This window comes from Danio rerio, chromosome 22, assembly GCF_052040795.2.
Source record: "Danio rerio strain M-AB ecotype USA chromosome 22, GRCz13ab, whole genome shotgun sequence".
NCBI classification, from domain to species: Eukaryota; Metazoa; Chordata; class Actinopteri; order Cypriniformes; family Danionidae; genus Danio; species Danio rerio.
The window spans coordinates 6112876-6125515 of record NC_141042.1 but is presented as its reverse complement, the minus strand read 5'-3'; the positions used below and the strand labels follow the sequence as shown (position 1 = coordinate 6125515).

Sequence of the window (12640 nt, the reverse complement as noted above, 5' to 3'; positions counted from 1 at the left end):
TAATAAAAAGTAACTTATTTAAAAAAACAATTCTAACATTTTGTTCCATGTAAATTTAGGGGTACCACAATGCCTTATCTTTCCAAAGGTTTTAAATACCACAACCACTCGTCGATTTTGGTTCATCAGATTAAATTGTCAAATATAAATCACTATGGAGTTAACCACTCTATCAGGGTGCCAAACGAGGCCCTACTTTAGTCCTGTCGAGGTATGTTTGTGTGTCCCCCCATTCCTGCAGAGGTAACTGAGGGTTTGTGTGTAAAGCATATCAATAGATTTCGCCCAGGTTCCCGCTGCCTGAAGTATTGACCAATGATATCGCAGTATACTGGAACAGACATGAAAAGCAACCAATCAGAGTGCAGCGCTCTCAGTAGGACCGCCCTCCATGCGCGAGATTTATTTGCTGCAGCGAGTTCGAGTTGTTTGCGAGTTGCGACCAGTGTTTCATATACAAAAATGGATGAAACGAATGAAAACAGAACTGATGAGTGTGTTGAGGATAGCAGTGAGGATGAAGATGAAACGCTTGCTTCGGAGGAATCGTCAGACGAAAGTGCCGCTTCCAGCGCGGACTCTGGAGAGGAGATGTTCCTCGAGGCGATGGACCCCGTTTTGAATGGGTAATTTGATTAAAGCTTCTTAAAACAAGATTATCTGGGATTTAAAGTGCAGATTGTTAGATTGTTTAATTTATTTTGTACATTGCATCTTCAATTATATAATGTCAGTGGTGAACTATGTATGATTGAATGAAAATTAAAATAATAATAATAATCTGCTTACAATTTTTTAGAGTTCATTGTTTCCTCACATGAGCAATTCCAGCGTTATTGATGTAAAAATTAAAGTTATTAATTAATTAATTAAATTAAGTTCACAGAGGAAGTATATGTTAACATTATATTGAAATATCTGTTTAAATTAACCAAAATAACTCTCACAGAGTTATGGGATCAGAAAAATATCAATCTGTAAACATGTTTTTATTTTAAATTAGGAAAATAAACAATGAATGTGACCTAAGAAGTCAGCAAGTTTGCAATTTACAACATACTTTTGTAGAAATTCTTTAAATTAAACTGCACAACCCAAAAGAAACAATGCTAAACAAAAAGGTTGGCTCTCTAAAAAAAATATGATTCATTTTATTTTTTTTGCATTTATGAGAGAAAAGCTCTGTTATGGATGTGAATTTGCAACTTGTTTGACTTTGTCAATGTTTTTAAATAATTATATTTGATTAACCAGATACATTTTGAGTATTTTAAAGTACTATAAACACTTGGTTGCACGAAAAAAAAATGTAGGAAAGGTTTCACTATTTTGGTGAAAACGTTTTTTTTTTTTTTTCATGGCAAGGTTGTCATTTGCATGAAATTGCTCACAATACAAACTTACTTTGATAATGGTCCTAGGTTAATTGTTTACTTCACAAGTAAGCAATATTTTCTGACAATTACTATATTTTTAAAATATTTCATTGAACTTAAAGAAAGTAATATTTGAATGATGCTTTGCTAAACGTGTCCTTTTTAAAACTGCTTTAACCATTGAAATGTATCTCATGAACATTGCGCAATGACATTTATACTTTCTTAAGAACTGAAGGAGTTCCCTCGAGTCATGAAATTTCTGGAAATCTATAGAATAGAAGTCGTTTTGCAGACGTTGAAAGTCAAAAAAAAATGTTTTGTCCTAGTCATGAAATTTCTTTTGTTCTAGTCAAGAAATAACAGGAAATCTTGTTTGTCACTATGAATTATAGTTTTCAGAATCTTCCTCAATATTTTAGAAAAGATTTTGAATCTTATCTAAAAATGTTCTTTACCATTTTTTTTAATTATGTCTTATTTATTTACGGTAAGGCGATTTTTATTTATTTATTTTTTTCAGCTACATTTTATTCTTTTTTTTAACTCATCAACTGGCATGTGATTCAAATACAATACCAGATTATTATTATCTGAGGGTAACGTGTCACGATAATGTTAACACAATCTCACGAAAATGCGTAACTTTTTGATTTAGTGGCTATTATTGTATGCATTCTTATAATCTCATTCGTACAATTCAGTATGATTTGCTCATGCCCCAATGACGGTTGAGTTTACGGGCAGGGTTGGGTGCCACGCCTTCTTTTTAAAATTGTACATTTCCGTACGACTGAATTCGTACTAATTAGCCACTAAAATGACAAAATGTTAAATAGTTACATTTCCTTGTGAAATTAAACTGGAAAATTTACATTTTAAAAGCTTTGTCTTCAAAATGACCACTTCAAGGACTTGGTGATAAAAATAAACGACAGAAAAGCTGAATATTAAGTTTGTAAAACTACTATTGAGCTATCAAAAATAGAGAGGGAGCGGTCACAGACTCACAAAAGGTAATAAAAATGTAATTATTGTTTTCATAGTGATTATTTAAGTCATCTCAAACAAAATTTGCGCTTTTAACAGTGGTATTATTTTAACTTACTCTTTTAATGTTATATTGTTAATTCATAGGCACAACAGTGACCTGTTTTTCCATTCTTTAGATGCATAAAATTGAAACTTTGATCTGAATCCGTTTGTTAAGTCGTGACACGTAAAATACTGTTTCCTGGTCCTAGCAGCTACTCATATGAATTGAGAAAATATTCGTTTATGACCACTTTTTAGTCCTATCCACAATAAAGTGAGTTTTTATATAGAATCTTGGTGTGCACATCAGCCCTGCTGCATCACAGACACCAATTTATAATTTATAATCAATTTATATTAAACCAATTTAATTTATATACCAATTTATAATCACTTTCTGAGCACCTGATATTAGGCGTGTGTGTGTGTGTGTGTATGTGTATGTATATATATATATATATATATATATATATATATATATATATATATATATATTACGATCGTGATCTTCGAAAGTATTATCAAACTTTGGAATTCAGCCAGAAATAGGAAGAAAATCTAATTTATTTTTCAAGTCAAGATATACTGACATTGTTTATAGAAGATTGGACACACAAGACTCACGCATGAACATTTACTCAAAGGAGCAGAACTATATTGTCTATACTGCAACAGAAACCAAACTGTTAAACGTATTCTTGTGAAATGCCCCATTTTTAATGTTATACGACAACAATTTTTATCTGGAGAGACTTTAAATATTTTTAAATGTGAATTCTTCTAAAATTGTACAAGTTTTTTCAAAAGGAATCCCTAAACTGTTTCAGATTTTTATCGTATATATTATTATCATCATTATTATTTCTGTATTTTACCTTGTGTATTAATTATTGCTGTTGATGACTTTTAATTGTCAGAATATTTTTATAATTATAGAAAAGTGGTATTTATAAAATGTGGTAAACTTTATCTTTTTTTTAGCCATGACACAGCCATAGAAGCTGAAATGGCAATAAATTTAAAACTCTCTCTCTCGAAAGTATTATTGCTTTGCAAACGATTATTATTAGCATTTGTTGAATCTCCCATTACAGCTTGATAGAGTGCTTGGACCTGGAAGCCACTTCGTGTCACAATTAACAAGTGAATAAGCACAATTCTCATTTGCAATTGTATAGGCGCTATTTAAATAATTATTACAGGTGGCCGTGTCTATGTGTCTGACCTATTGTTTTTTTATGCAACAGGTTTATAGATGACTCTGATGAGGATTGGTCTCCAGAGGTCACCCCACTAAAGAAGAAGAGAAAGGGTCCGTCTTCTGTTTCTCCATCCCCAGCAAAGTCTCGTAGAACTGCTTCACCTGGCTCTGCACGGAGTGCCAAAGGTAGGAAAGGCAGCGTGAGACGATCTTTACCATTTTCCTGCAGTATCCTAGAAAGCAAGTGGAAAAGTGTAGATGAGCCTGATATTGAGCCGCCTCAGCTATTGTTTAAACCCAAACGTACACCCGGCCCACAGTTGATATCCACTTCGTCATGCAGCGTTCTGCAGTATTTTCAGTTATTCTTTTCCAAATCAGTGATGCAGAAAATTGTAGATCATTCGAACATCTACGCCTCCATGCATACAAACGAAAAGAAGAAACCCTGGAAGAACATCACCATCAAAGACCTGAAATCATTCATAGCCATGGTGATTTACATGGGCATAGTGAAATGCTTCAATCTGACAGATTATTGGAAGAGGACAGACTTTTACAGTCTGCCCTATCCTGCAAGGATCATGTCTTGTAGAAAATTTCTTAGCATGTGTTGGGCTCTCCATCTTAGTAATCCCAAAGTGGATGCAGAAAATGACAAGAAGAAAGGAACACCTCAATACGACCGGCTGTGTAAGATCAAACCGCTGTACCAGGACATTAGAGATGCTTGCAAAGCTTCATTTCATCCTCATCAGAACATCTCCATCGATGAAAGAATGGTGGCGTCGAAGGCTAGACATGGCCTCATACAGTACATGAAAAATAAACCCACAAAATGGGGGTACAAACTGTTTGTGCTGGCAGATTCCCTCTGCGCCTACACGTGGGACTTCTTCATTTATGAGGGAAAGGTGAAAACGGAGCAGAGGAAAGGTATAAGTTATGATTCTGTTATGGCGCTGATTGATGAACGGGTGTTGGGCACTGGATACAAGCTGTTTGTCGACAACTTTTACACCAGTCCCACACTCTTCAGAGATCTGCTCAGCAAGAAGATCGGGGCTTGTGGCACGATTCGAGCGAATCGCATTGGCCACTCAAAGACTCCAGCTCCTCGTGGGAATATTCGCTGGTTTAGAGAAGATGGTCTGCTTTTTGTTGAGTGGAAGGACAAGAGAGACGTGCTGATGTGCTCCACCTTTCATAAAGCGTATAACGGAGACTATATAAAGCGGAACGTGAAAGGAAAAGGTGGTGTTTGGACTCCTCAGGATTTCCCCGTGCCAGCTGCTGTGTTGGACTACAACAAGTAAGTTTATTTCCAGTATTTTATAGAGGTGTAACAATATTTTAATTGAACTTAACGACCCATTTTTATTGAGAGGTATGGTTTGGTATAGTATGGTTTGCATTTATGTCCATATCCACTGTCAGAAGTTCCAAAAAATAATACTGTACCATACCTAGCACAAGAGAATGGTACCAATGAAACCAAGAGAATGGAACCATACCACTCCGTGGAAACAAGGCATAAAGAGCATGGTAGACCCCACTATAGAAACTGCAATACTCTTGTAGTGTTGCCAAACGTATTAAGTTTGGTACCAATCGATACATTTTTAAAACGTTTGACATTTAAGTGCTCTTAAGCACGTTCTTAAACCGCTGGATGGCCAATGTTTTCACATGCTCAACACAAATGGCCAGTAATTGGCCATGACGGTCATCAGTTCACCATTCTGAGTGCGAATACAGACACATGGACACAGGAGTGATTTAAAGTTGCGTCGATTAGCTGGTCAGTCTATTAGCTGACATACAAGAGATCCGCTGATCTACACGGCTTTTAAATGCTCCATGTTTGTGTATCTGTGTTTGCACTCGGTGATGAGCTGATGATCTTCATGGCCAATTACAGTCATTTCTGTTGAGCATGTGCACAATGGCCAATCAGCGGTGTTTGAGAACATGTGCTTAAATTTTAGAGGGAAATTCTCAGTGTCAATTGGTACAGAATTCGATACTTTTGACAACCCTTTACTCTTATACCATACAAAGGTACTTCCCACAAAGCGTCCTCAATGAGTCCCTGCACCCCGTCCCTAACCCCTTCCACCCTAGCAAGACAATGATACAGGACAGAGAGGCAAATCTTTAGTGACGTAAAATAATCAAAAGTCACAAACATGGAGCACAAGTGCTCAACCCTGTACCTTTAGCTCCAACCCTGATCAAACACACCTGAACCAATTAATTATGACCTGAAAAGCACTTGATAATCACAGGCAGGAGTGGTTTGATAGATTGTATGACTTGTTTCATATGCAAACAAGTATTTGCATCTAAAAAGGTGTGAATCAAATGACCTACAGGAACTCAAGAGTTGTGACCGAGCTAAACCATTTGGGTATCTCCTGGGGGGGGTTATATTCTTTGTTACAGAGTAATGTCTCACTGACAGTACTTTGGGTTAAGTTACTTGAAGATCGACGAGTTAAAACATCACTGCTGAGGAACTGCACTATTCATTGTCTTCAATAAAGTTTTCTCCCTGTAAGAACTTAAGTCAGCTTACTTAACTTATTTTATGTATTAGAGCAATAGTCACCAAACTTGTTCCTGGAGGGCCGGTGTCCTGCAGATTTCAGCTCCAACCCTAATCAAACACACCTGAACAAGCTAATCAAGGTTTTACCAGGTCACTTGAAACATCCAGGCAGGTGTGTTAAGACAAGTTAGAGCTAAACCCCGCAGGGACACCGGCCCTCTAGGACCGAGATTGGTGACCCCTGTATTAGAGCCACCCAAGAACGGTTAAGCCAAAAACAACTAAATCTGACCGATTAATTGGGGTTGCAACTGAAATCTGCAGTACGGTAGATCTCCAGGAACAGGGTTGTTCACCCCTGCAATAAAGCATACCTACCTCTGAAACACTAGTAGGCAGTAGGGTTTCCAGTTCGACTGTGTCAAGTTTTTTTGCCGGTGTTTTGTGATATGCGTGCAATGATACTGTAGAAGTAGCTCAAACTCATACTCATTCTAGGAAGAGGCAGGAATTGAAAAATGTTTAACAACTTTGATCATAAAATAAACACAAAACAAATGTATCCTTTCAGAGTTCTTAAGCGAGACTCAAGACTTGTTACACACTCCCGCCACTGATCTTGCTCTGCCCCCATGGCTCTCAGCTAGGGTTGTAACAGTATGAATTTTTTACGGTATGATAATCGTCTAAAACAATACCACGGTTTGACGGTTTCGCGGTATACGGTATGTTACAAATGTTACAAAATAATAGAACAGTGAAGCAAATTTGACTTTTTCCAAATAATATATTTTTAGTTACTATAAACAACACCACTTACAACGAACAAATAAAAAATAAGAAAACAATAAATAATGTGTCAAAGTCCAAATAAAGTCCAAATAAACATGGTGCAAATCCTCAGTAAAAAAATAGATATAAATATTTACTATACTATAAATAGTTACATAACGAAACTAGATTCAATATGGAACATCCTTAGGTTTTATGTGCCAGCATGGATATGGTTGTCTGTGGATATGGATTTGGTTGTCTGCATTGAAGACAAACAGCTGCACCTTCATTTGCGTCTTTTGAAAACAGCAAGAGCAGCAGTTCGTCTTTGCTGTGTCACTGTTTTGTCATGTTTCTGTGCTGCTGTGCATGCAAAAGTACTTAGTATGAGAATTATTTCATGCAAAACTTCTTTTTTTTGCGTTTTATTTAGCCGCGCATAAATGTATGCCTATCTCTCATTCCGTGTTGTTCAAAAAGCTCATTGTTTGGTCCACAAACAAAAGCGAAACCTATGCTTATTGGTTGTGATATAGCGAGTTTGAACCAATCTGGGCATGGAGGAGGGACAATGCATCAATGTATCATGTCTGGTTTGTCCGGAGACACAGTGACGAGCGTTTCTTTGTCAAATCAGCGTGGTCAAATTTTGATGACGTAACCGCACTGATTCCGGAGCCTCTGAAAGTCCACGAATGTTATGTATACAGCACTGGAAAGCTGAGATTCTCTTCTTTATGCCAATCTTTTAATTGTATGAATCGGATCAGCGGATCAAAAGTTATTAAACATTTAAGAGCAATACTTATTTTTAGCCGCGGGCGGCTGTCTCGGTCTTTAAGGGTTATAACCGTTGATATGCAATTGTTCATGGTATGATAATCGTGCACGTTCAAATCGTGGTAGACCGTCATACCGGTATATTGTTACAACCCTACTCTCAGCCATGCCCATTTTAATGCCTTGTTTCCACTGAGTGGTACAGTTCGGTACGAGTCTCCTTTATCAGGCTTGTGTCTCCACTGCCAAATGGTACTAATAGAAGGAATATCAGAAGCACATCAATGATCATGCGTACATTGTCATTATTATGAGCTGAAGTTCGGTATTTCAAATATAGACGCATGACAAATGCATACAAATCTCTAGAGAAAGTGAAACAACTCGCACTCTTTGACGACCTCATAAACAACAACAGGACACATGGCAGATTCACATCATTTGGTACCCTTTTGTTGTGCTAGGTACCCTTTGGAAAGAGTACCCAAAAAGTGGTACAGTTCGTTTTTTGGTACCTTTTGACAATGGAAACGTCCTATAATAACCAAGCTGACCAATCACAGATCTTGCACTCTGCATTGTCAACATTTTCTGAGAGGTTTGCACCAGAGTACAGCAAAGATCTCACCGATTTATGTATATTGACCTTATTCATGAGGTACGGGCCCCGCCATTGGAATCTTTTTGGCTCAAGGCTTCCAGTCTCACTTCCGATTCAGGTTTATAATGTCTAAAAATGAATGGAAGCTCTAAAACAATCAGAAAAATGAGCACACATCTGCATCACGGAATAAGGTCAACATAGAGATCCATGGTGTGTTTGAAGAAGAGCCTTAACTTAACCGAACATTCTAACCCCCGGTTTCACAAACTAGGTTTAAGGCTCAATGTTTGAGCTGTCTCAACTCAAATAACTTGTGGAGAGATGTCTTAAATATGTCAGTGTCATTTTTTTGTCTCCAGGTGCAAACCAGTAATATTTTTTTAAGGCCATTTTTATAAATGTGTCTTAAATAGCCTAATTAAACTAAGGCCTAGTCCTGGCTTAAACTGAGCCCTGTTTGTGAAACTGGGCCTAAATGTACTGTACTGCGACCTTGAAGTGTTTATTGCTGACAATTCTGCTCTGGAGATATTTGATTTTAGTTTACCACGACCAACTGACAGCACTAAACAGAAATATGTAACCCCACGCTCTACAGTTTAAGTGTAATTATTCCTATTATAAGGTCAAAAGTGCATCTAGTGTCCCTTAACATAGCTGGTTTCACACTATAATCCCTGCCCTCTCAGCAAACTGAACCAAACCATACTATGGCTCCAATACTGTGAACCAAACCATACTGTTACACACCTGATATTTGAGCATTTGTTTCATCAATTGAGTTTCATATCTTATAAATTGCACATTTCTTTTCATTACAGACACATGGGAGGAGTGGATGTGTCTGATGCACTAATCGGATATTACACAGTCCTCCATAAAACAAAGAAGTGGTATCGGTCCTTTTTCTACCACTTTGTGGACATCGCTGTCGTCAATGCCTTTATTCTGCACCAGCAGATGGCCAAGTCGAAGAACCAGAAGGCCATGACCCAGAAGGTCTTCCGCGAGACTCTGGTTGCAGAGCTTGCAGGAATAAGGGCTGGTTATCCTCCTGCACGTGAAGCTGCTATTGCTTCTACTGACAACCACCTGCCCAAGTACATCAAAGGCGACAGTACATTCGGAAGACGGAAATGCAAATTGTGCACCCATAAGACTCCAATCACGTGTGTAACGTGCCAGGTGCACTTGTGCTTTGTACCCAAGCGTGATTGTTACACTAAATGGCATGAATCCGGTAACTCTGATTCTGACACCGAGTAAAGTTGTCGAGTCCAAACTACTATCATTTATACTTTTATAAAACAGGCATGGTCAAAGTGCAAAAACACAAGAAATCCAAAGATCTATCAAAAGTGCAACATGAAACTACTAAGACATTCATTAAAGTAACACTTTTATTTGAAAATAGCCTAATTTTACAAGTCCACTAGAATTCAGTAGTTGAGATTTACCATTTTTGAATCCATTCAGCCAATCTCCACGTCTAGCGGAAGCACTTTTAGCTTATGTAATCGAGGTCAGGTTGTAAACCTCACCCATCAGACCTCTAATAAGCAGCAGACGCTAGAGGCCATGGTCTTTAGGCTCTTGGTTATGCTGTGTTAACACTAGACGTTTGAACAAATCGCGATATCCATGCATAAATAGACGAGTGAACATTTAGAGTTTACTCGCTTCATTTCTGATTCATTAGCGCGCATTCACGTGTTTATGTGCTTTATGAAGGCTGAAAAACAGCGTCGATTCGTTTGGAGCCTTGTCACTAGTCCACTAGATCCTTTCAGAGATCCACCCAGCTCTGTGAGTTCGTAAACTCCTAAGTTCCAGAAACCGCACCTGGATGATGGAAGCTTTCAGCGGTGCTTCAGACTGAGCCACCCCAGTTTGATGAACTTTTGTCCAGTGTCGGCAGGAAGATTTCCCCCCGGGACACCAACAACAGGCGCTTTGTCATAATCACGCCCCTACAAGACAAAGCTCATGATTGGTTTACACGGCTTGGATGTCCGCTAAAGTTTACATTTTCCAACGTGAGTGAAATGTGGGATAAGCACATCAATCCCGCAGCTTGCTCAACTCACGCCATTTCATTCGCGGCAATCGTGTCATTTGCGTGTATTGCGCCGCAGGATGTCTATTCGTGTCTTTGCATTGACTTGACGGGTAAATCACTTGCGCTTGCCACCGCTTTCGTGTCTGGTGTGAATGCAGCATTAGAGCGACCGACTTCCATGCATTGAGTCGCTGGTTCAATCCTAGTTCGGAGCGGGTTGGGTGGTGTAGGACCTGCGGGGTTGCACTTAGCTTAGCATAAATCATTGAATTGGATTAGACCATTAGCATCTCATTTAAAAATAGAGTTCCTATAATTAAGCTTGACTCCTGAAAGTTACTGTTTTCTAGGTCGATATGTCTAGAAACTATACTCTCATTCTGTTATAATAATCAAGGAACTTTGATGCGGTAAGCTAGAAGTGCTCCCGCCAGAAATCAGCTGAAATGGTTTATAAATGGTTGAACTCTTCGTTTTAACTCTAGGGGAGTTTTAAAATGGGACGTTTATTGTAAAAAGTGGAGTGTTCCTTTTAGATGGTTGTTTCACCCAAAAACGAAACGCTTGTTATTAAATACCCACTCTTATGTTGTTCCAATCCCCAGAGACCTTCACTCTACTTCTCAAGTTTCACCTAAAATAATTCAATTTGTGTTCCCTCATCCTCCATAGACAGCAAGGTTCAGTGGTACAGTCGGATTATCAAGCTACAGGAACAATTTTGTGTGCATATAACAAAACTAACTTTATTCAACAGTTTCATCTTCTCAGTGTCAGTATATTGCACACATTCATTCAATGATGCATACCTTTCCCCAATGCCCATGTGTCACTTCTTCTTCATGAAATAAAGCAAAAGAATCTTACGAAACACGTTATAGGCATGACACGCATATCGCTAACATGAACGTGCACTCTATACTGACACTGAGCAGTTCTTCTCGCCTTTAAATAAAGTTGCTATCCTAGTTTTATTTGTTTGAAATGTGTATTATTTTTATGAGTCTTAAACCTTTTAGTGGATGGGACAGTGAAGAGTACTGACAGGAAATCTTGGAGAGCAGAGAGAGAGGAATGATCGTCAAAGTACCTTAAGCTGGGAATCGAACTCTGGTCACCGTGAGCTAGAGCTATGTAGTTAATCGAAATTCAGTTTCGATTTTGGCTTCCGACGATTGTGGAAAAAAATGTTAATCTCTCTATCTATCTATCTATCTATCTATCTATCTATCTATCTATCTATCTATCTATCTATCTATCTATCTATCTATCTATCTATCTATATATCTATCAATCTATCTATCTATCTATGCGTCTGTCTGTCTGTCTGTCTGTCTGTCTGTCTGTCTGTCTGTCTGTCTGTCTGTCTGTCTGTCTGTCTATCTATCTATCTATCTATCTATCTGTCTGTCTATGCATCCATCCATCCATCCAATGATTTCAATTTTAACCAAAATAATTGGGATTTTTTTTCCTATAATCAAGAAGTCTTACCGTGAGCACCTCTGTGTTATATGTTGACACACTTAACCGCTAGGCTATTGGCACTGATACTATTTTAATTTCATGTGCGCAAAAAAATATTTTCATAGCCTGGGAATATTTAACTTGAACCACAGAAGGCATAAGGTCAGTTTTGTGAAAGTTTTTGGTATTTTTCTGGATTTTAAACAACATGGACTTCATCAATATGCAATCTGAAGATTAATGAAGGCCTCAGGGGTTTTGAATCACATTAGGGTGAGTAATTAATAATATAACTTTAATTTTTGGGTAAACTAACACTTCAATGATATTTTAAGCTACTAACATGTACTAAAATATACCAAATATGTATGTAGATTGGTAGGTTTTTATTACTCACACTTAATCTTTGTAAAGAAATGTATCGAATGTTTTTAATCTTACTTACTCGACAGTGCTGTGATCTGTAGACCTGATGGGATGAAGTGTTTAACATTATCATCACAGTTTTAAAGTCAACTTTTTTCATACCTTTGTCTGTAATATGTTGAACTACTAACAATGCTGTGGCCGTGGCTTCAGTGGTGTCTAAACACTGTCTTTAAACTACTGTGTATTATTAAATACTCATTTAATAAGTGCTCTCTCTCGGAATTCATTTCATTTATTGTTTTATTTTTGGATGGGGACATGCATTTATGCGAAATCTGTGAAGAATATTGGTGGAATTGTCACAGGATCGTGTTTTTGAGCAATCTGAATCACTAAAGATGTTATTAAACTATCATTCTGATTA

The 12640-nt window shown here is 37.7% G+C and overlaps 1 protein-coding gene across 4 annotated transcripts; it reads left to right on the top strand.

Moving 5' to 3' along the window:
• The first annotated feature begins 388 nt into the window (after positions 1–388).
• Positions 389–12482, top strand: wu:fc11c11. 4 transcript variants are annotated; one of them, XR_015521040.1, is made up of 4 exons: positions 409–626; positions 3659–4924; positions 9143–9925; positions 9980–12482. XR_015521040.1 is itself a non-coding variant. In NM_001431426.1 (3 exon segments), coding segments are annotated over 3 exon segments (1875 nt in total). In that variant the 5' UTR covers positions 389–462; the 3' UTR covers positions 9588–11691.
• Positions 12483–12640: the final 158 nt, after the last annotated feature.